This window comes from Misgurnus anguillicaudatus, chromosome 15 (assembly GCF_027580225.2).
Source record: "Misgurnus anguillicaudatus chromosome 15, ASM2758022v2, whole genome shotgun sequence".
In the NCBI taxonomy this organism is placed as follows: Eukaryota; Metazoa; Chordata; class Actinopteri; order Cypriniformes; family Cobitidae; genus Misgurnus; species Misgurnus anguillicaudatus.
In genome coordinates, this window is record NC_073351.2 from 14713460 (window position 1) to 14739059 (window position 25600).

At 40.2% G+C, this 25600-nt stretch overlaps 1 protein-coding gene across 1 annotated transcript in view; it reads left to right on the forward strand.

Moving 5' to 3' along the window:
* Window positions 1–3836: 3836 nt before the first annotated feature.
* LOC129418975 (taste receptor type 1 member 1-like) overlaps window positions 3837–25600 on the forward strand; it is a 70640-nt gene continuing 48876 nt past the window's right edge. Inside the window, exons 1-6 of the mRNA XM_073853976.1 lie at window positions 3837–3967; window positions 9884–10025; window positions 10399–11139; window positions 16571–16783; window positions 16876–16996; window positions 17155–17351. Of these exons, the coding sequence (XP_073710077.1) occupies window positions 3837–3967; window positions 9884–10025; window positions 10399–11139; window positions 16571–16783; window positions 16876–16996; window positions 17155–17351 (1545 nt within the window). The remainder of the gene's footprint in view (window positions 3968–9883; window positions 10026–10398; window positions 11140–16570; window positions 16784–16875; window positions 16997–17154; window positions 17352–25600) is intronic.

The window sequence follows — 25600 nt, forward strand, 5'->3', positions numbered from 1 at the left end:
TCATTGTGAAAAAGTGGAGAGCTAAAAATGAACTTTAGTGCACGGCTACTAGAAGTCCACAGGTCCACAAATCCGTCTGTTCGAAATGGAGAGGAAGGACTGCTTTATTAAATTGTTCAAGAGCAATGATGCACTACAGGTACCTGCCCCTTTCTAAAGTTTTTTAATATCCAAATATCATAAACTCTAAGTAATTTCTCTTATCAATAAAAAATGCTTTATAGAAAAATACGCAGAGAGCTAATATGGGAGATAACCCTTCCATAAAAGTACATCTAAAAGATGTCAAGCGTGTCCAAATACAAAATCACCCCAATGTGTCGTTATTACAGCCCGTGATATTAAATTGAACAACAAATTAATACTTTATGGCAGGATTGTACATTTTTTCAAGTAAGTGCCAATCTAAGAATCCCTTTTCAATTCAATATGGCAAAGGAAACTTACTTTCTTGGCTCGACGACTGACTCTGGACCTCCTAAGAGACTCTTCCCTACACTTAAATCCCACTGTTTATTGCCCTAAAGTATCTTCACAATCGCTTCTCATTTTTAACAGAATGTATGGACTGTAAGAAACTTGGCTGGAGAGAATAGATTTCTGCATAATTAATCCCGTTTCTTACTTTGGGTTTTAAAAGGCAATGGCCTGTTTAACAACTTTCTACGACACTAAACAGGCAATTAGTCACAGCCAAATCATTTTTCATACATTTTTATAGATATGTCCAGGGCACAATAGGGCTCTCCAGGAGCCGGTGATGCACTACCCCATGTGCCTGTCCATCTCTCTGGGGCATTAAAACTTTTTTCAGAAGACTCGTCAGGAATTTTATGAAGGTGCGTGATCGTTTGCCAGTGACCACATAAGATGTTTGGTTATAAGGAAGGAGAACTAGCTGGGTTCCCCATAACGTTGCAACTGTCCATTTTAAGTCCATCAAGACTTTAAAGGATAAGTTGACATATAGTACATTAGTTACATTAGTGGGTAGCACTGTTGCCTCACAGCAACAAAGTCCCTGTTTTGAGTCTCAGCTAGGTCATGTGTATGAATGAACTTATGTGTGGATCAACTTATGTATGCAGGGTTTCCACACCTTAGTTAACTTCAAATTCAAAGACCTTTCAAGGACTTTCAAGGTCCAATACCCTCAAATTCAAGGACTAAATGTGGGGACACATTTCAAGTGAGAACAAGGTTACATCGTGTTACCTTTTAAGATACATTGTTACAGTTCCCTTGAATGTCTATATCAAATTCAAGCAATGGTGAGGCTTAATGACAGAGGCAGGGGGATGCGGGAGCCAGGAAGTATATCGCTATCTGAAATATTGCCAGAGACAGCGTTACAGGGACGCATGAAGTATGGCAAGGGAGACGCAGCATCTCGTTCCCTTCTCAGGGAACAAGGGTTGTATACGTAACCCGAGACGTTTTCATGTGCCAAACACAACTATGCAAAAAAGCATTTTGGTATGAATCAACATTCACATACAGAACATAAAAGCATTTAAAGCGAACAATTTAGCACTTGTGCTTAAAAAGTCTAGAATTTTTATGATATTATCCTACACTACACAGGGAATAATATGGATTTTTTCCCAGAAAACGTCTTGCATAAAATATATTCAAGCACTTTCAATGACCTGTATCTATGTATGTATATTTTCAAAAACTTTCCAGGGCCTTGAATTTTTTTCCCAGATTCACAAACTTTCAAGAATTTCAAGGACCCGTGGAAACCCTTTGCATGGATTAACCAGTTCTCGCCATGAATATAAACATAAATGCTGGAATGGCATAACAAGTACTGTAAATACAACTAACAATATCTCTTTTGTGTCACAAACATTCTGCTTGGTCATTCAAGAAACCCATCCCATTTCCGACCAACTTTTCGCTCCTCAGGTAGAGACAGTGACCTGCTTTCAGCTTCGACAACACTGAAGTAGTTGTTAAAATTGTGCATGTCTATCTTGAAGAGAGTCTCTTCAAAAAAAGATGTGTGGCCAGTTTTTTAAAAGGTCTTGAAAATGTAACTCAGGTCAGACAGCATTGTCCCTTGTCAGGCAGTGATTCACCAGTTGTATTTTACTGAGTCACAGGAGGATTTCACAGGTGGTTTTGCCTTTAGTACAAAGAGAGGCATCCCTGGTTTTTAGCAAAGGCTTCCTTGATAAGGTTTTTCTATTGAGATGTTGTGTGGCTTACGCACTGAGAAGCTAGTTGAGTACCGGTCAATACGAAATAACTAATGATGTTTTTTTATGAGTGTTTGTTTGTAGACATTTGGAGAACCTGTAAACAAAACCCTTCTGCCATATCTTCAAATAGTGGGAAAGTGAAGCCCACTTCGGCATAGAAGAGTACCTACACAAGTGTAAATTGAATTTTATTAATTTCCTCTGTATTGCTTAAAGCTTTATGTTTCTATGGCTGTTAAAGAACTGGAGTGCTATGAATGCAGATTGTTGCTAAATCGCATCCAAACAGCCAAACGCAATCAAAGAACTAAATAATCCATTATAAACTATTAGCCTGTGTACCCAGCCTACAATACATGATAACCAATTGGCATGTAACATCACTGTGGCTACTAGGGACATCACTTTGAGACCAGAGGACTCTGTATGCTTTCAAATCGCTCTTGTGGTACTACAATGTTACACACTGATCTTGTGCATGGTGTCACGTTAAGTCATGCAACCTTTTAAGGGAAGAGGGCTGAGAAGTTATTTGGCGATTTTAATAAGAGAAGACTACAGAGGTAGACAGTCCACACACGCAAATACACATACTGTATAAGTGTATAACGTTAGGCTATGGCAATATTAGGATTTCTCAAATGGCCGCACTTTTATTGGTTTACAATGCACCATATTGCTTTTCTGTGGTCCGTGGGGAGTTGTTGGCAATAAGGAAATGATCGCACCCTGCTGGTTCTCCACCATCATACATGCATGTCATTTTCACGCCTAGAGGAGGCAAAGCGTGACACATTATCTAGTGGACCAATGTGGTTATTACACGCTTTATCGGGTTGTATCAAGAGGCTCTTGGCCAAAGTACAACCTACAGTATGACTCTTTAAAGGACTGATAAGTTCAACATCCATGTCGTTGTTGTTTTCATTGTGTCACAACATGCAAAAAACAAAGCACACAATGTCCGAAACAAAATTTGGATGGCAGATAAATATGGTCTACAGTATGAATAGAGCAGAAAATGTTACAATTATTGGCATTACAAACAGATTATTGTCATTGTTCAGCCTAAATAAATTCATCTTTAAAGCCAAATGAAAAACTTCTACTGTATATATAGTATAAACATTGAGAGTGATGCCCAGACTTGTGAGCAATCAAAGTGGTTTAAGCAAATGTAAATGTTTTAGGCAAATTAAACAATAGTATAAGAACCACCACACATCCCTGTTTCATGTGCAACAGACCATCTTACAGTAAATCATGCATTTAAATAACGTTTATTTTTTTCTTGTTGGCTTTACTAATTGTGTCTTTTATCAAATTTCCTGCTCATCATTTGAGTTTAGTCTAGATGGAGATTACTTATTGGGTGGTCTTTTTTCACTACATGAAGTTGAAGATGCATCATCTGTGTTTTTCCCAGAGTCCACCCAATGTTTCAGGTAGGTAGGGACTGTTTTATGTTTTATATGAGGTGGGTTCAAAAAAGTGGTCATCATTATTTAGTATGAGGACATTGAATGGTATTTTTTTCTGTAAATTAACGTTTTAATGGAACAATTACTAAACTTACCGATGCTTTCTAGGCACCTTTTCTCAAAATCTGGCTATCAGATGTTGCAAGTAATGCGGTTTGCTGTTGAGGAGATTAATAACTCCACCACCCTGCTGCCCAATGTTTCACTGGGCTATGAAATTTTTGACCATTGTTCTGACGCTACGAGTTCCCTTTCAGTCGGTCACTACGACGTCACGTCGTGACCGACGAATTGGGAGCTCGCTTAGAGAGACCAATCTGCTTCGAATACTACTAAAACGCCAATGAACTTGGCATTGAGATATTTGCATAATGCTGGCGCCGCCCCGCCAGGTGCGTATATAAGGCGCACGTGCAAATAGGAAAATCAGCTTTTTTCGCTTCGAAAGCCGGCTTTATCTGACTGAGAAGCTACTATCTGCTCTTCTGGGAACGGTTGCTGAAGTTGATTGACAAGCAGTACTAACACAGCGGACGCTCGCAGTATTCCACGGCTCTGCATCTTTTTTGTTTTGAGTTTAGTGTGTGCGTTGCCTTCCCTGTGCGCATCATCAGCTGAGCACCTAAAGAGTGATTTCCCTAAAAGAGTGATACGTGAGAGCTCTGTGTCTTTTTAAAGACAGCCACTCTCTCGTATATTCGGAGATCAGCGTCCTTTTCAGGATTGCTTTTCGTCCGTGCGATCTTGGATGTGAGAGGTATAAGGGTTCCAGTTACGGTCACGAGCGCTGTCTTCATGCTTGGGCATCAAGCACTCTGAGGCTGCGCTCGTGGAGAGTTCTTGTTCTCTCTGTGAGAGCATAACCCTCTTGGATTGCGGAGACGACTGACGTTTCTACGGGAATGCTGTCCGCGTCTTTGCAGTGCTGACACCGCCATGGTGCGGCTGTCAAGCGCTCGCATGACGCTCTTCGCATCACTACGCTGAGGAGGACGGAGGATGCGTCCTCCACCTACCGGCCTTTCATCCTCAGCCGGTTGAGGTTCCGGTGGAGACGGCAGAGTCGTGTTCTACGATGTCTGCCGAATCCATTGGACCTCCTTCTGGTCCCGTTCACTTCTGCAGCATCAGAGGGGTGTCCAATTTTCCTCCGAAGTGGAGTCGTTCCGGAGATGGCGACCGTGCCCGCTCGAGCGGCGGTAACGGTAGAGTTGGAGGGGTTAACCCCTCTCCGCCCGAACCGTACCGCCCACGTGATTGGTATTTCGGAGCTGCTCGGGCCTCTCGGTCCTCTGCTCCTGTGCCTTTCTTTCCGACGGCACGAAGAGCTGACGTGGTTTGCGGCCATCCGGCCGCTCAGCTTCAGCTTTCACCCCTCACCTCCCTCACCAATGGAGCCGCTAAGGGCAGGGACCCTCCAGTGGAGCGGGGGGTTGCGATGCAGCTGCGTTCCTGGAGGGACCACCCAACCCTTCCCTCCCGTGTTTGTAGATAGTCGTCCGGTTACGGGCGCTGTCCGTCAGGCATGCGGAGAGGCGGCTTCAGCCCTGCACGCATTAACGTTGCTACGGGTTCACCAAGGATTTACGAGGGAAGCCGCGACCTTCAGTCGTGCGATGTTCACGACAGTGGTTCAAGATCGCCACCTTTGGCTGTGTCTGGCTGACGGACGCAGGCGAGAACAACTTCTTGAATGCTCCTGTCTCACAGACCGGCCTCTTCGGCGAGGCCGTGGAGTCGTACAGCTCCGCTGCGCAGACTGAGGCGATCTCTGTGGTCATGCCCCGGCGAAGGAGAGCTGCCCTTGGTAAAAACCACCACGCCGGTTCCTCAGTCTGCCTCTCGCCGTCGGCGTCCTGCGGCGACCACCTCCGTTCCCCTCTTCGGACCCCATCTCGGCAGCGCGGGGGAACCGGTCGTCAGCAGCTCGCCCCGCCCGCTTAGCCGCTTCCCGTGAGATCGGGAGTTTAAGTGGCCAGTAAGCGGGCGACCTGGATTGGCAGAGGATCACTCTTCAGGAGACGGTGATTCGCTCCTTCCCCCGATAGAGGGTCGGGTGGAAAATTCTTGGTTTGCATATGTTCCACCGGCTGTTTAGCCGGTGCCCACTAACCACACACAGAGTGCATTCCTCTTCCCTCTCCAGGTCTCCAGAGGATCGAGAGAGCCGTGAGCGGGCACACACCAGCTCACCCTACCTCTCCTCTATCGCCAGCGGGTGTTCTGAGGAGTCCGAGCCCTCCACTCAGGAGACCGGACCACCAGCAACCCCTTCGGTGTCTGCGTCCTCAGCTGAGGAGACCGGACGACCGTTTCCCTCAGCGGGCTCAGGTCAGTGTCACACACACACATACTGTGATGCTTATGCTGTCACGGCAGACGCACCGGCAGTCTCACCTGTCTCGCTTCGCTGCCCCACCGCGGGTACTTTGGTAGTGTCGTTAATTCTCCTCGTACGGTGCCTGGGTGCTTGGCTTCAGTTCCCAGCCCGTTTCGTTGGGTTTTACGCACGATCCGCCTCGGTTACGAAATACAATTACCGGCACAACCCCGAAATTCTCGGGCTTTCGTTTCACTATAGTGAAAGTATCCGATGCACATGTACTGCGTGCATAAGTCGATGTCCTGCTGGCGAAGGATTATCGAGCCGGTCCCTCTTACCGAGATGATGATATGATGATAGGTTTCCAGCCTTTATCTCATAGTACCCGAAAAACGCGGTGGGTTACGATCGATTTGATTTACGCCCGGCTCTACGGAGGTGGTCTTTTTTGGATGATAACGCCGAGGCTCGTATTTCAATATTCAGATCGGTTGCAGCTTTAGACCTGTAAGACGTGTACTTTGTGTCCATCTCCCCTCGCCTTAGACCGTTTTTTCGCTCTGCGTCGTGGGGTGGGCATATTAATATTAAGTACACCATTCGAGCTGTCTCTCTCTCTCCGTGTCTCCATGAAAGTGGTAGTCACGGCATTAAAATATCAGAGAGAGAGCGTTGTTCGCATTCTGCTTTATTTACGTTGACTTATAATAGCCCGTTCTTGGCAGACGTGCGCGAACACAGAGAGTTAATGCTTCGGCATCTCGCTCGTTTAAGTCATCAGGTCGACTGGGAAAGAGCAACTTTGCCCCGTGCAGAGGATCCTTTTTCTCAGTATGGAATTAGACTCGATCAACTAATTGGCGTGTTTTACAAGAGCGCGCAACTAGTCAGTTCTGACTTGCCTCGGTTTAATTCGAGGGAAGTACGCGGTCCCTCTGATACAATTTCAGAAGCTCCTGGACATATGACAGCATGCTGCAGCCGTGACACTGTTCGAGCTGCGTCATATGAGACCGCTTCAGTTTGACTTTACGATCGAGTCTCGAGGAGAGCGTGGCGCACCGGCATACATTGTGTAAACACTACACCTGCGTGTCATTTAAATTTCCCCGTAGTAGACCCAGCATTTCTGATAGAACAAGATATGCCTCTGAGGGGTCTCCTGGCATTCTGTAGCATGCGATGCCCTAAGCACGGGATGTTCAGCCACGTATGACGGGCCTGCAGTCTGGGGTGTGCATAGCACCCCAACTGCCGCGAGCGGTGCGCTGTATATCTGGGACTTGTACGCTCCGCTATGGAGATGCGAGGGAAGGATGTATTTGTCGACACCGATAACTTTGCGACTGTTGCGTTATTTACCGTTAAGGCGGTTTTGCGCTCTCGTCACCTGTCGCATCTCGCTCGTCATCTCCTCTTTTGGAGTCAGAAGCATCTGAGGTCCCTTCGTGCCATTTACATCCCGGGATCGCTCAATACAGCGGTACGCGCTTCCGAGCTGCGCCCCCGGCGAATGGCGACTCCACCCCCAGACGGTCCAGCTAATTTGGAAGAAGTTCGGTTGTGCGTAGATAGATCTGTTTGCGTCGCCGGACGATACCCACTGTCGCCTTTTTTATTCACTAACCGAGGGCAGCCTCGGCGTGGATGCGTTGGCACACAGCTGACCGCGGGGGGTGCGTAAATACGCATTCCTTCCAGTGAGCTTTATTGCGCAGACTCTGTGCAAAGTCAGGCAGGACGAGGAGAGCCTTTTATTAATCGTCCGTACTGGACGACCAAGAATTGGTTTCATAGTTAATGCTCCTCGCGACAGCCCTCCCTGGCCGATTCCCCTGAGGAAGGACTTTCTTTCTTAGGAAGGGGCACATTTGGCACTCGCGCCCCGACCTGTGGATATCCATGTACGGTCGTTGAGCGCGCGCAAGGTTTAGGTGATTTATCGCAAGCGGTATCTAACACCATCGACGCGGTTCGAGCACCGTCCACAGGACGGGCTTACGCGCTTAATGAAACCTTTTCGTCACCCGGTGCTCTTCGCAACGCGAGGACCCAGAGAATGCCCTTTAACATTATGCTTTTATATCTTTAACATGGGTTAGATGGTAGGCTGTCCCTCCGCCATTAAAATTGATATCGCCGCTATTTCTGCTCATCACTCACTTATCTACGGCAGATCAGTTGGCCAGCATGATTTAATTATTACATTTTAAAGAGGCGCTCGCAGGCTAAAACCCTCGCGCCCTCCCTCTTTTTTCCTGAGACCTGTCCATGGTGCTGAAGCCCTCAGGTCTCCGATTTAGCCTTTGCAGTTTGCGAGTCTGAAGTTTTTATCAATGAAAGCTCTGACCCTGCTAGCATTGGCCTCCATGAAGAGAGTAGGAGATTTACATGCATTTTCTGTTGACGATTCGTGCTTTTAGTTTGGTCCTGCTGTCTCACTGAAGACCCAGACCAGGCTACGTGCCCAAAGTTCCCACCACTCCCTTCAGAGATAAGGTGGTGAGCTTGCAAGCGTTGCCTTTGGAGCAGGCAAACCCAACCGAGGCTTTGTTGTGCCCCGTACGCGCACTGCGATTCTACGTGGTCCGCACGCAAAGCTTCAGGACCTCAGACCAGCTCTTTGTTTGTTATGGTGGCCAGCAGAAAGGGAAAGCTGTCACTAAGCAGAGGATGTCTCATTGGATAGTTGATACTATCGCCCTGGCTTACAATTTGCAGGGCATTCCTTGCCCCTTTAATTTGAGAGCGCACTCCACTCGGAGTGTTGCCTCATCTTGGGCATTAGCTCGTGGTTCCTCGCTAACAGACATCTGTAGAGCTGCTGGTTGGGCGACACCTAATACGTTCATTAGATTATACAATGTTCGTATCGAGCCTGTATCCTCTCGTGTTCTGTCCTCACCAGGGAGGACACGGAGAGCAGACTCGCAAGTCGGCTTGCAGCCTCCGACTGAGGCTCCAAATTGAGTTTCAGTATGGAAGGCTAACAGAGCAAAAATGCGTAATGGTTTGATTTGCTCTCTCCACTGCCTTGACAGCCTTTGTTGCGGAGCATTGGCTGTCAGCCTTTCACTAGCTGTATTCTTACGAACCTATGTGTTTGGCCAGGGCCCCACATTGTGTCCCAACGGGTTCCTTTGTGAGTATTATTCCGTGGGGTTAATCCTACCAGCCCACGTTTCCCTTAGCAGAGCACTGCTTTGCTTACACAGCCACGGCTGTCATTTACCTCAACTACGGTTGACTTTCGCCCACCAATAGCCCTTAACGGGGCGGTGGCTTCCGCAGCGTCCCTATACCGCTCAGATAGGGCGCTTCCCAGTTGCTGGCACTACTGTGGGTTAAAGGAACATCTAGTGCCCGGCCTTCTGCCTTAAAACCTAATTCTCCTATCCTTAAGTGGAACCGGAGGGCTTTACGCAGACACTGGAAGAGGTCAGCCCCTAGTGGCGTTTTAGTAGGGTTTCCCAATTCGTCGGTCACGACGTGACGTCGTAGTGACCGACTGAAAGGGAACGTCTCGGTTACGGATGTAACCCTCGTTCCCTGAAGGAGGGAACGGAGACGTCACGTCCCGTCGCCACAGGTGCTGCCACCTGCTGTTTAGGCCGGTCACCTGCCGGCTTTCTCAGCGAACAGAAGCTGATTTTCCTATTTGCACGTGCGCCTTATATACGCACCTGGCGGGGCGGCGCCAGCATTATGCAAATATCTCAATGCCAAGTTCATTGGCGTTTTAGTAGTATTCGAAGCAGATTGGTCTCTCTAAGCGAGCTCCCAATTCGTCGGTCACGACGTGACGTCTCCGTTCCCTCCTTCAGGGAACGAGGGTTACATCCGTAACCGAGACGTTTCCCACCAATCTTCAGTTTTATCTCACAGAATGGATCTGTAAAACCTAAGGAAAAACTCAGCAGCCATCAGCCTAAAGTGATAGCTTTAATAGGACCATATGGAAACACAAGAACTATTACTGTCGCACCATTGGTCACAATGGACCTTATACCACTGGTAATGATTGTAATTTGTTCTCTTATGTCATACAGAAAAATCATAAAGTAACAAAAATACATCATAATCTTCATCCAGTGCTAGCAAACATTATTTTTAATATGTTTAAGTACTTTTATGCATTAAAACCCATAAGTGGAGTATACAGTATAATATGTGACCCTATCTTTAAAATCCATTCTAAAGTCTCACCTTGTAATTATGAGATTTGAAGCATTAATGTTAAATATCACTAATTGATTTTACATTGGTGTCTATCTTTGACATGACCTTACACAGCTCATTTATCTCAATGCTAAATATTCTCCCCATCATCCCAACTTTTCCCTGTGCAACATGCTTATGTAAAACAGTTTTTCCTTTACTTTCAAAGGTTAATTATGGAGCTACCACCTATAAGTTAAGTGATAAACTTCAGTATCCCTCTTTTGTAAGAACAATCCCTAACAACAAAGACTTCATACAGATTATTATTCGCATCATACAGTGGTGTGGATGGAACTGGGTTGCGTTCCTTGGAGGCCTAGACAGTTACAGCGAAGAGAGCCTACAACTGTTTAACAAGTATATCAGAAATACCGGCATTTGTTTGGCCTATCAAGAGGTTCTCGGTAAAAATGTTAACTACAGTCTAACTCTTAAAGAGATTGATAAGCTCAATGTCAATGTCATTGTGGTTTTCACTGGGCCACAGTATGCAAAAACCATAATCAAAGCAGCCATGGCCAACAACATCCGAGACAAAGTTTGGATTGCAGGTGAGGCGTGGTCAATGAATCAGCAGCTTTTAAGAGAGCCGGGAATCGAGACAATTGGTACAATAATTGGCATCAGAGAAAGATTATTTACATTGCCTGGATTTAACGAATTTGTCTTTAAAGCCACAGGAACAATTAAGGCTAATACTAGCAGTGAAAGCAAAATGCAGACTAAGACATGTAATCAAGCTTGTGACAACTGCACATTTTTGACCGCAAAGGAAATTATAAATGAAAATTCCACATTGTCTTTTGCCATCTACGCTGCTGTATATAGCATAGCTCATGCATTACACAAAGTTCTGCAGTGCAGAATGAATGAATGCCACAAAAATGCAACAGTCAACCCGTACATGGTAAGTGGATGCATTTTAATGTGTGTTATAGATTTACTCATTTTAAAATATAGTAGTCTATCCGCCTGTAAAGTCTGACGTCTTGCACCACTAATGAGTCGAAATGCTGACAGATGACATAGGGAAATAACAAAAAAAGTGCTAATATACACTCGTATCATCACTCTAAAAGTGTCTGGGTTATTTGTTTATCCATAATCGGTAAATATTGGGCAGAACACACAGCTGGGTTAAAATTGACCCAATGTTGGGTTGTTTTAACCCAAATGCTGGGTTAATATACCCCATGGTTGCATAAAACAACCCAACATTGGGTCATTTTAACCCAAAAATATCCCAGACATTTTATGTAAAACTTTCCGGAGGTACTTTTTATGTTTATCGTACTTAAGTTATGGTTTACTTCACACATTTACTTTACATTTTTATGGTTAACAAATGTGTTATTTTCAGCTTAATTGATTAAAAGAGCGATAGATATGGTATTGGATCGTGGTCGGTATCGACAGATACTAAAGGTTGTGGTATTGATATCGGCATTAGACATGAAAAAGTGGTATCGGCCCAGCCCTAAAAACTACATGTACTTAGAGATATTTCATCCCAAAGATGAAAATTGTGTCATCATCTACTCACTCAAGCTGTTACTAGTAACCTACATAAATATCTTTGTCATGCTGAACACACATTTTTAAGAGAGATATTTTTTTTAAATATCCACTTGTAACTTAAAAGTAGGGTAACACATTTTGAAAAATGCTAACGGTAGCCGCCTAGCAATGAAATCCCGATCCCACCCTCAAGTCAAACCGCCATCCAAAGTCACGCCTCTTCCAAAACACATGAACACGCACAGATCAGACGGTCACATCTCATGTCTCATTCAGCAGTGAGACAACTTTGCAGTACAAAAATGTTTCATCAAAGTAGAATATCTGAATCCATCTCAATACAAACATATCGTGTACCTACCTTACCAAAATAAACTGTGCAACGACTCTTTCAGACCCTTTGCGTCCTGCAGCTGTTTGCATCTCGTGGTAAAGCAGTAAAGTTACCGATGTTCATTTGGGGTTTTGCTCTTGCTGATCCAGGCAGTTTTTGCTGTTGTTGTTATAAAAGATGCTTTTAGTTTTGTGCCTCCTGTGTAGGTTGTCAATTTAGCAGAAAAGTTTGCTGTTCTCACTGTTTACAGGCAGGAGGTGAGCGCACGTGAACGCGCCGATGACGTATGGTGTCTGCGTGGACTCGCTGCGCGGTGGGCATTCAAATTATGCTTACGTATGAGGGACAAAAATGGAAACGTCCGTTCGGACCGAAATCTATGATTTGTTGAACATTTTTTGGTCCTACGCCTTTCACAGATGACATAAATTTCTACAAATACATTTAAACAACTTAACACAGTGATTGCTATCAGGATGTAAGGAGACTTTTAACCAGCATAACAAAAAATGTTTCAGGATGAAATCTGTTACCCTACCTTTAACCGTTTTTAAGGGACATTAAGTAGGATTTTCCCCAATCTAGTGGTGAAATTGTATTTTGCATTCAAACCAATAGTGCTCTCTAGCGTCTCACTTTTCCAAATGTGTATTGCAACAACGGTAGCCGGTATGCCTTTTTTGATTTCCTTGTTCGTTTCAGCTGGTTCACGTGTTCTGAACAAAAATGCGTTGTGGAAACGTGTTGCAGTAGGCTAGTGTTTTTTGATCCTCTCAGAGGTGGAAAGTAACGAATTACATTTACTCACGTTACTTTAATTGGGTAGTTTTTTTGTGTACTTTTCCTTTTTTGAGTAGTTTTTAAAATCTGTACTTTTACTTTTACTTAAGTATATTTTGTTTAAAGTATTGTACTTCGCTACATTTTAAATCATATCCGTTACTGAGTAAAATTAAAAAGCAAGGTGATAAAGACGCGCAAAGCATGATTAATGCTGGGGGAACGCGCAAAAAGAACCATGGAGACGGACGAGACAGGCGCGCGCTAATGCAGACCCACCTCAGTTCAAATCTTATGAAAGAAACCCCTGGTCATATTTAAGCAACCACTTTCCACTGACGCGAAGCGAGTGTTTCATTCCTATGAAAGGTAGGATTCATGCTCTTGAGTACCAAATTGCCGACCGGTTTTTACCGCTCATTTCACGACGCGTTTTTAATACCATGCCCATTATCCTCCGAGGTCTAGCAGCTTTGCGTCAAGTCAAACACAACTTCAGAACGTCCTCGAGAATGCGCATGTCATTAGACATTGCAGAGAGAGAGAGAGAGAGAGTGAAAAAAGAATAAAGGTCTGACATCAGGTACCCAGGTCAGGGAAGCTAGAAGACAATGAACATGTCAAAATAAATAATAAAATAATGTGTTACCAGCAATACATCAATTACAACCTTACTATAGTGATTGTATTTACTAGCTGCTGACCAACTTCAAAAGTGCATAACTCACATGTAAAAATCATTAAAGATTTCCTTAAATATTTCTTGGATTAAAAAAAGCTTTTTATTTTATTAACTTTTTGTTATTGCACTTTAATTGTAAAGATGTTCTTACAATTAAAAAGAACATATATATATATATATATATATATATATATATATATATATATATATATATATATATATATATATATGGAGAGTTTGGTTCCAAAACGCGATAAATGCCATTTTTGAAAAAAATGAGTTACTGCCAAAATCAGTATTATATCAGGTCAGTAGTTAAAAGTAAATTCTTCATTTTACGCAAAATCCAATATCCGCCGTGTTATTCTGTTATCTTTTCTCCCTTTTTTCCCAAAATGCGATAAACGCCACTGCTCCTTTTTTACAGAACGCAATAAATCCATTTCTGATATTACAGCCCACCAGTCACGCAATGTAAACAAACAATGGCGGACGCGCTGAGTCCACGGAGTCCTAGTTTTCTTCATCTACTTTGTACTTCGTGATCAACAAACAAAACAAAATAATACTTTAATTGCATCGCTAAACCTGTGATGGTTTTCTGTGACGGGAAAGAAACGTAAGCCATCAGCATCTAATATTTTCCCTGAGAGGCACTCGGGAGACGGGTGCTTGTTCTCCCGACAGCAAGCTTCTCATGCTAACACATTGACCCCAGAGGATCTTATGAAAAACTTTCCATAATTTTACTCAAAGTCAACGAAAATCGAGCAGGACCAAAAACATTTTACAGATGATCGCTGTGAAAGACGTTAAGCGACGATGTCAAGTAACCGCAATGACAGTGATCTTAATATGACAAAGTAAGTGTTTTGATTAATGACATTAATGTTTATATTTTTAATTAGTGTGTACAACTAGTCAGCTAAATGAATATAACATGGCAAAGATGAATGCACATTTATATAGGCTATTGATTCAATAGATTTATAGCATTTTGAATAAAAACTTGTCATGGATTTATTGCATTTTGTGGAAAAAATTATCCGTTTTTATAATAAATCTTTGAAAATCAACTTATGGATTTGAATTTTTTATGTTTTTATAACCTAAAGATGCTATGTGAAAGTTTGTAACAGAAAATAGTTGTTTTCATCTTGTCACTTTCTTGGTATAGAAAACACGTTTTTACCAAAATTTGTCAAAATGGATTTATTGCGTTTTGGAACCAAACTCTTCATATATATATAAACATCTTCTCGTGCAGAATAATCTAATAGCAAACAGGTTTGAAAATATCGCAGCGTCTGTGACTGCCAGCTAAATTCACATTTTAAGTTCAATCATGGTCATTGATGATTCATCAAATGCAGGTCTTCGGGTCCCAGTACTTTGAGGCTGCGTTCACACGGTACCATAATACGGTTGTCAAAACCGTATTTGAGTCCTTAAGACGGTTCCGTTCACACGCAGTTCGGTTATTTACGGGTTTGACAACCGCATTCTATAACCGACTTCACACCCATAACTTTTCGGGTTTCACAACCGTATTTACAGAGAAGCTGTGCCGTGTGAACGGAATCGCACTGAACAACCAGTTGTCTGTCACGTCATTCGTTGCTCTTGTGTTAAGATAACGTTACAGTGCATGAAAATGACTGCAAACTACGCACCAGAATTGCTCCATAAGGTTAATGTGATATTATATTACCTTCATAGACGCCACAGAACATATTACATTACGCATAAAATTGCGTGCAGCCAAGTAAGTGAGATATATAAAGTTTAAACTTTAAAAGTGGACGATTAATATAATGTTAAGTGTATAAAAGGGATATAAAAATTAGCTGTTTATTTACTCACCTTTTATCTTCAGTAGAGCAATAAAGAAGATATTTTGCAAAAAAAACCCATCTGTGATTCATATAATGCAAGGCAAAAGATGCGTCACTTTGAGAGGTCAAAAAGCAGATATATCCAATACAAAAGTAATCTCCATGACTCCTGGTGACATTTTTTGCTGCTTGTGAAGCAAATCGGTCGGTTTTTGCAGGATATTAACGTTGTTTACAACATTATTAGCATCCATAAAGAACTGTGGCAACATATAAAGTGCGCTTTTTACACTCCCGCTCCTTAGGTGGCACTAAGAGGCTGATCCTGCCTGCGGTTGGTAAACCATACTCTCTGCGCCACCTACAGAGCGGAAGCATAAGCGCACTTCCTATTTGGCTGCATTAATGGTTTAAATAAAGTTCGATCTCCTGCAAAAACGGATCGACTTGCTTCATAAGTCATTATGATTACTTTTATATTGTATATATCTGCTTTGGTAAAACGTGCAGTTGCTGAAACTGATTTTATGTTCATTCATTTTGGAAATTAAAACTTTTATAAGGAACCACCCTTGTTTATTTTTCTCTGCACAATGGTAAGCGTTACACCAGCCAGCTGTTTTTGTTAATTACATAAATAAAGTTTGCCCATTGCATAAATAAAACTTTTTTTAATATATTCGTCCGTCACTATGGTTACAGGCGCAGCGTGTAACTAGAATACGGGTTTGAGGTCGGTTGCTCGTTCATACAGGCAGTGTTCTATTTGTGTCTTTAATTTGCTGTCTGAACAGGACACTTCCAGACTCACACCTGTAAGTAAATACGGTTGTCACTCCCGAAATTTTGTCGTGTGAACGCACCCTGAGAGTCACAAAAGACCAAACAAAAACAATCTACTGACAATATACTGAGGTCCTATGAAACGAATCGATCGGTCCGTGCAAGAAACTAAACATTATTTACAACATTATAATCTGTAATACACAGCCTCAGCCAAATGTCTTTAGACAATGAAAACTTCGGGCAAATTCCAGTTGCATTTTATTACTAATCAAGGACCACACATTTTTACTGAAGCTCCCGTACATCATTTTTGCCCAGATTTAGCTTTTGCAACTGCTCATTCCAGTAAGTATTTTTTTTATAGTTATCTTTTATGTAAAAAAAATAATATTTTCACCATCAGCTTCTAAGAGAAATTAAAAAGCTGGATTTTCCCCTCAATGGACATCATGTGAAATATGACGCTAATGGTGATCCAGCTGTCAGTTATGCAGTCGTGCTTTGGCACACTGAAACAAATCCTCAATGGACTGAGATAGTGGGCACTTATGACACATATCCAGAAATTACTTTTACCATCAACAACTCTCTCTTACCCTGGCATAACAAAGTTTCTGTAAGTCACCTTTGACAATATTTACATCCTTACAGCCATTATAAGAACATCTATCTGTTCAGATCAACTTGACTTCTTTCTATTCTGTGTAGGTGCCTTTCTCAAACTGCTCTTCTGAGTGTAAGGAGGGGTTTTCAAGGGAACATGCCGGATATCATGATTGCTGCTTTCTGTGTAAAAAATGTCCAAAAAACAGCTATGTGAATTATTCACGTAAGTACCTCAAGCAGTGAGAGCATGATATTTTATCTTTTTCAGTTCATGCTATCACCATAATATCAGCGTCAACAGTGTTGCAAAGATTGTTTTAACTCTTCTGTCTGATTTCGGCTGCATTAGTATAAAATTACATTTTGCTGTTTTTATTTCAGGAGATCCGTATACCTGTTTTCCATGTGCAGAAAGCGAATGGTATGATGAAGGCAGCATGACATGTCAGACACGTTCTCTTGTCTATCTTCAGATCACAGATTTCCCATCCACTGCAGCTATATTTTCTAACGTGTTCCTGGTTATTCTTCTCATAGCCACGTTTAGCGTTTTTGCACACAATTACGACACACCAGTGGTGAGGTCTGCCGGTGCCAGCATGTGTTTCTTAATGTTATCTTGTTTGATAATATCCTGTCTAAGTATGTTCTTTTTCTTTGGAGAACCCACATCTATAAACTGTCGTTTCAGAAATGTCATATATGTATATTTCTACACGGTCTGTCTCTCCTGTTTGACTGTCCGTTCCTTTCAAATAGTCTGTGTCTTCAAAATGGACGAGTTTCCTAATGTGTACAGGTTGTGGGTAAAGTACAATGGCCAGTGGGTATTTGTTTCTCTATTTTCTGTCTTTTACTTAATTGCTTGTGTTTTTTGGGTGACGATCTCACCTCCCAAACCCTCCAGGGACTCAGCTACTTTTAAGGACCAGTTTTTGCTCACCTGTGAAATGGCACATGCTGTCTCCATTACCATTATCGTGTTCATAAGTTGGTTTCTTGGTTTCCTGTGTATCTTGTTTTCTTATATGGGAAGAGATCTGCCGAAAAATTACAATGAAGCCAAATCAATAACTTTCAGTATAATTCTGTACTGCATGATTTGGCTTGTATACGTTACAGTTTCTCTTCTTATCAAAAGCAAATACATCACACTTTTCAATGCACTGGCACAGGTACTGACTGTTTATGCAGTTCTCATTAGCTATTTTATACCAAAATTGTACATTATCTTATTTCAACCACAAAAAAACACGTCTGCATACTTTCAAACATCTATTCAAAACTACACCCAAACCATTAGTAGGAGTTAAACTACAACAATGACGCTGCATGATAAAATCCTCCAAAAGGGAATTTCCAACGCTGTCTCACAAGAATTCGTACACATTTTACGAATTCATATCAATTCATACGACCACATTCGTAAGTTTTGGTATGATTTGCCTTCACCCCTGTGACGTTGGGGTTAGGTGCGGGGTTAGGGGTTCGGTTTCCATGTTGTTTTTACATGAGAATCGTAAGATTTTTGCATGATTAACTTTGTATGAATTGATACAAATTAGCCAACTTGTACAATATGTATGATTTCTTGTGAGATCAGGCTGGAATTTTTAGGGATATTTGCAGAATAGTTTTGTTAATAACGTGCAATTGTAGAAATAAAACAGATAAATCAATTGTTGTATATTTTAGCAAGCATTTACTTTTTTTCGTTTTGGACACATTCACACAAAGGAACATATGCAAATGTATAAAACAGGTATGAGGTTTAATTTATGTACTACATGTGATTCATAAAAATAGAAAGTAATTAATTTGTCCATAAAGCTAATACTTAAAGGATAATTCCGGTATTTAACACTTTGAGTCTCATTTCTGGTTTGTTTCGGATGAACTACAGTGATGGACACTGAAATTTTGACAATGGGTCGTGTCTTGACTTTTTGACTCGTTTAGAAGCGTCTCTTGACTGCTTCAGAATGGAAGTCAATGACCATGTCATTAAAACAACACTTAACGTTCATTTTCAAAACTGTGCTATTCACCGAGTGGTTCATGGTGTTCGTTGATGATTAAAAACAAATATATCGGCGCAATGTATGATTTCAATCTGTGTTATTTGCTATAGTGGAACTATTTTTTTAGATACCTCACAACCGCATACTTCCGCTCTATATTTGAGTCTGAAGCGTTAGCACACTCCCGACCACTTGATGGCGACAAAACACTTTGCCGTACACAGACGCTGAACGGAACTCGGTGTCTAGCGTATAGACAGTCACAATCGAGCTCAACTTAAAACCTAGGGCTGGTCATCAAATATGGGAAAATTTTCTTTGGAGAGAAACCGAGCGAAAAAACTACAACCACATGTAAACAGACCCCTTTTCTGTTTTCAGCGGAGGAGTGATATATCAGCGAGCAATGAGTCTTTCAAGAGAAGTCAATGGAATTTTACAAAATGCCAAATAAAACATGACAGAAACTGTATTTCGCTACACTACTTGTATTTCGCTACACTACCTCGAACCACTCGGTGAGTGGCACCGTTTTGAAAATTAACGTTAAGTGTTGTTTTAAAGGAATATTCCATTTTCTTAAAAGAAAAATCCAGATAATTTACTCACCACCATGTCATCCAAAATGTTGATGTGTTTCTTTGAGGAAAACATTGCAGGGTTTTTTTTTCATTTTAATGGACTTTAATAGAGCTCAACATTTAATACTTAACTCAACACTTTACGTTTTTTTTCAACTGAGTTTCAAAGGACTATAAACGATCCCAAACGAGGCATAAGGGTCTTATCTAGCGAAACGATTGTCATTTTTGGCAAGAAAAATAAAAAACATGCACTTTTAAAGCACAACTTCTCGTCTAGATCCGGTCGTGATGCACCAGCGTGACCCCACGCAATACTTCATGACGTCAAGAGGTCACAGAGGACGAACGCGACACTCCGCCCCAGTGTTTACAAGTGTGTTGAAAGAGGACCATTCCGACGTTGTTGTATGTTGAATGATACTAATTAATGTCTTTGTGTCAGTTTATTGTTTACAATGGTCCGTAAATGTGCGTTTTATATATGTAACACGTGACCTCCCCATGTCACTACGCATTTACGTTAGGACCTAGACGAAAAGTTGTGGTTTAAAAGAGCATATTTTTTTTCTTGTCAAAAATGACAATCGTTTCGCTAGATAAGACCCTTATGCCTCGTTTGAGATCGTTTATAGACCTTTGAAACTCCGTTGAAAAAAACTGTTAAGTGTTGAGTTAAGTGTTAAATGTTGGGCTCTATTAAAGTCCATTAAAATGAGAAAAATCCTGCAATGTTTTCCTCAAAAAACATAATTTCTTCTTGACTGAACAAAGAAAGACATCAACAAATTATCTGGATTTTTCTTTTAAGAAAATGGAATATTCCTTTAATGAAGTGTTTGTGCATGGCCATTGACTTCCATTCTGAAGCAGTTAAGAGACGCTAAACGAGTCAAAAAGTCAAGACACGACCCATTGTCAAAATTTCAGTGAACATCCCTGTAGTTCATCCAAAACAAACCAGAAATGAGACTCATAGGGTGGGTTGCACCAACAAGGATTAAATTAAGCAGAGTTTAGAGCTAATCTAGGGTTTGTTGATCCCAGTTTAATTTTAATTCGAGTTGTGTTGCACCACTTAAATTTAAACACAGATTAACAAATCTTAGATTAAACCTCTAAACTGTATTAAATCCTTCATCTGCGATTTATTTTGTCCCCCATGTTGAATTTTCCGGTGTAATTAAACAGCAACAATGTTGACGTTGTCATTCAAAAAGGAAATAAACAGTTTATGCAAGCAAAGGTAATGTAATTGTTGTATTATAAATCACCTACATACACCGGTAGGCTAATCTAAAGGTCTGATTCAAATAAAAACATTTGACAATCTTTTAAAACAATTAACAGATCAGGAAATATTGTGACAGGAAATATCGCAAAGCTCAGATATTGTGCTATAATGAACAAGATGTGTCGACGCATTTGTCATGAAGCGCCACCGTGTGTCCGTACATTCACTGTCCTTCGTCTGACTGGAGCGCGCGTGACAGAGGAGAAGCACATACGAGCATCGGTAGTTGTCACCGGTGCTGTTAATAATCTTTTTGAGCCGCCAAACTCACTTTGTTGAGATGTTATAATAAACGCATCTTTGAATAGCGCCACCACGCTCGCGGTATGTGTTTCTAATCATTTAGCCAGACATTTAATTGTAAAAAAACATATTTAAACCTCCTCATATGCAAGTTTAAAGTTAATCCCTCACTGAGATTTAAAACGGAGTTTAAAGTAATGGAGTAACAGGATTAAAGATAATCTAGATTTACTGTAAGATTTAAACCTGGATCAAAATGACAGTTTAATTTTAAACCTGTTTATTTTTAAACAGGTTTAAAGTTTGGTGCAACGGAATTATTAAATAAGCTTTGATTTAAACCAGATTTAGGCCTAATCCTTGTTGGTGCAACCCACCCAAAGTGTTAAATACCGGAATTATCCTTTAATGTAAAAACAAATATATTTAATGACAATTTTACACATGTATATTATAATTGTGAATTGAAAGATTATGAATTTACAGTGAACGTACCAGAAGAAAATTATAAAATGGCCATAACAAAGTCCAGTAAGTAAGTAAAGTAATCAATAAAGATTTGTGTATTTTGAATTAGCCTAGCCTAAAAAATTAAGTATTTTATCCTCAAATGTTTTTAAAGTAAATACAATTTTTAAATGTTTTATTTTAGCATTTATTTTCAGGTCTAAATAGAAATTTAAACCAATTTTATTATTACAGTATGTATATAATATTTTAGTTATTAATATGATTTTTGTTACCAAAATATTACCTAAGCTTACATAATAGATCTCTATAAAACAACAAGAATAATGGACTTTTCTTCAGTTTAACTGAGTAAAAGACTGTACATAACACATTTTACTTTACTTTACTGGGAACTAACATATTCAAACTGTTTACAGTGTCTGTTTTTTATGTAATATGTATGTTTGTTTAGTGATATATTTTCTAGATTTTTAGTTTTTTGCTCATTTTGTTCCTGTTTCCCCTTTCTGATTGTGCTCATTTACAGATTGTCTTGTTAACCCTGATTAATCTGTAAGCCATAATATTTAATATATATAATAACTACAAAAATTAACAGCAACATTACAAATAAGCATTTGTTTATTAACAATCATTTTCGTTTTTAATCTCTAATAACAGTTTACAGTACCCTCTGCTTTTTGCTTTTATTATAAGAAGAAATACTTGTCATCTCTAGTGCTTGCTCACTTATCTCCTTGCCAGGTACCCATTAAAAAGCTAAATGTTCTGTTCATTTGGCTCAATAAATCTGCATGATACAGTAACTCTATATTGTGTTGTTTATGCACTGGTCCAGGTGTGACAGCACGATACCAGGTGGGAAAGCAGGACATTTTAATTCACTTTCAGAGTAAACCATTTGCGGACAGGGTGAGTTCTCTAAATGACGTTTGAGTTGCAATTCTTATCACCCGACGTTTGTAATTTCCTGTTTGGAAATGATGGTCTACATCAATGATATTTAGAAACAAGACAATCAAAGGCACAGCTTTGGAGAGGGTTTGTGAGTGAGGAGCAGAGAATAAAGGGCATAAAACATTTAAGCTGATGAACCTTAGCTATTAATTTACTCATTCAAAAAGAACTGAAGAAGCAGATTAAAGACCAGTTCTGCATGTATATTCATTTAATAAAAGATGTAACTGAGCTACATTAATAGATTTAGTTGCTCTTTTATAGCTCAGGATACTTTTTTGGAGTTCTATAGTTGTGTTTCATTAAAGTATTAAATTTGTCACAGATATTTCACCTAAAACTGCTTAGTAGAAATAAAAAAAGAAACAAATGACACTATTCTTTAAAATATACTGAGTATGTAGCTTTAAAAGAATCACATATCTGCCTATACATATTTTGCATAACCTGAAATATGTTGCTCTGGTAGCTACACATTGCTGCATCTTTCGGTTGGAGTGTCCACTGGAGGTGTTTGTTTATTTTGTTCAGTTTTGACACATTTTCATTCAAAGTTACATAGCAGACAATAGTGAACATTATTGGAGTATATTCGCAGATCATTCTCGTGTGACTGAGGCAAATAATTGTCTGCTGTTGTTACTGTCAGGATTTATTGTGTTTGGCCAGGAATGTCAAGGGATGTTTTTTAAAGCATAGTGGCGATTACAAAATGGACAGAAATGAATGATCAAAACACATCTGTTTGTTTTAGTCAGCTGTGTTTTATTAAAATTAAACCGCGAGGACAGGCATGCCACAGGTTTGTGCGAATATGACTATAAATAGAACAAACTTAACAAAGACAATGAGGTTTTAATTTGAGTATGTGTCTGCCTCGTAACTTTTAAAAATCCTGTGTCAAAATGGACAAAAACTAAACACGTCTAGCAGATATTCTGTACCAGGAGAAACATTTTTAAGGTTATGCAGAAATGTAGACAGAGGTCTGTATGTTGAGTGAACCTGGGATGAATAATCTGAATTTGGGTAAATGTAATGAGAAATGGTAAAGTTCATATTGAAATCTTATTGACTTTTGATTGCAGACTTGGAAAATCTGCTCAGTATGTGACATTATTAAGATCATATCTGAAACTTCAATAGAGACATTTGTGAGATTTTCTCAGGAGAAATATCAGAGACTTAAGCAAACATTTTCTTTTCATTTTATCTTATTCATTTTTAGAAAAAAAAATTTGGATATTAAAGAGATCTCGTATATGATTTCTTTCCCTATGGGAATGTTTATCTCCACCAAGGCTACATGAGTGAAAAAATAATGTTTCAACAATCTGTTTAATATGTTTGCAGGTGTTGTTTTTCTCAATATGAAATACAATAATTTATTGCAATGTCAAAAATGTATTACTATATTGAAAAAATACTAGCGCTGTCAAAAGTTAATTACGATTAATCGCATACAAAATAAAAGTTTGTGTTTAGATAAAATATTTGCGTGTGCATTTAAGAAACATGTTATTTATGTATATATTTTTAAATTTATATATAAAATAAAACATATCCAAAACTAAATAAATATATAAATGTAAATGTTTTTCAAATGCGTGTGTATATACACAATAATTGCACACAATGCTCACACATATATTATGCAAAAGCAAACTTTTATTTTGTATGCGATTAATCGTGATTAATCTTTTGACAGCCCTAAAAATACCTCATATACATTGATAAAAACTGACCTCATCTCATTCTGTTACATTTTTGTGGTATTTGTTGCTACTACTGAGTTTTGGTCTTATTTTACTTTAAAATGAAATACTGTAAAATGAAAATAAATTACAGTAAAATAGTAATTAGCTGTAATAATTCAATGTATAATTTGTAATGTATTGTAAGTCACTTTGGATAAAGGTGTCTGCCAAATGCATATAAATGTAAAGAATAAGATAAGAAGCCACACGCTAAAATTTGACTTATGAGAAGATAACTGTTTCCAAAAAAGTGATGTGAAGATGTTTTCCTGTGAAACACAAACATTTCCCTGTGGTATCCTTCAAACCTTATCAAAGCTTTGCAGGTATGAGCATCCCTATCTAACACTTTCAAGCTCTCTCTCTCTCTCTCTCTCTCTCTCTCTCTCTCTCTCTCTCATGCTTACATATGTAATTATTAACCCATAGCCTCCATATCCCTTCCAATGACGCACACCCATGCACCCACACGGTTTCTCTGGATGGGCTAAACTTCTTCACTCTGCTGTGTTAAAGTCAAACTGGGGTGAAAGATGTCAGTCAGGGAGAAATGAGGCACTGCCACGTCACCGTGCTCTTCCTCTCCCCTTATCTTTGAGCAAAGAGCAGATCAATGCCAGTGCCTTTGAAACTGCAATCATGTGAACATCATCCACAGCAGCATACAATTTCCCTGCCCATCCGCTTGCACCACATGTTTTAGACAACGACAAGCTACCGTATAAAAATCAATGACTCAGTCTTCCCTCTTTTCACCTCAAGCCAGCTATATTAATATTAATATAAAAGCACTCTTGTTCAAATTTTAGGACTCCCCTTCTCTGGTGATATGGTTTGATGGTTGATGAACAGAGAAGATTCATGGGGTTTGGAATGTTCCTGTTTATAGCTCAACAAGTGTTTTTGTGCTTAATCCTCTTGATTTTAATTAACTTAGCAAAACATCCTTAATGGTTCCTTTTTATCTTCGCCATTGTGAGGCAAATCCTTTTAGTGGCAGAGAAGTGTGTATAATTTTAAGGAAATGGGTTGTAATGTTTGGTGTCATCTCGCTATTGTTCGACATCAGCTGCTGCTACAGTAAGTAAGCAAATAATTAAAGTCAGTAGGGGTACGGTGGCCTGTTAGTACATTCACAAGAGAAAAAATATGATTGCATGGAAGGATCTTGTAAACGCATGAGGGCTTGCTCTAGATTACTTGCGGGATTTAACAAAATTTTTTGCTCAAGTTGAATATTTTCAACTTGGGGGAAGACGCGTTTAAGGGCGAATAGCGCGTGTTTTCGCGTCAAATGCGCCTCCAGTCATTCGGATCGGCCAACGCAAGGACACGTCTGATCGCGTTTTTGGATTAACTTTGTATGTAATCTATTCACGCAAATCGTTGAACTCGCGTTTGGTGTGATGCCCCATTATTCTTTTCCCGCCAGCCTTTTTTCTTAAAAGTTGCCAGCCAGTGTCAGCATTTTTCATGATTTTCATAAAAGTTTAATGCCTTCCA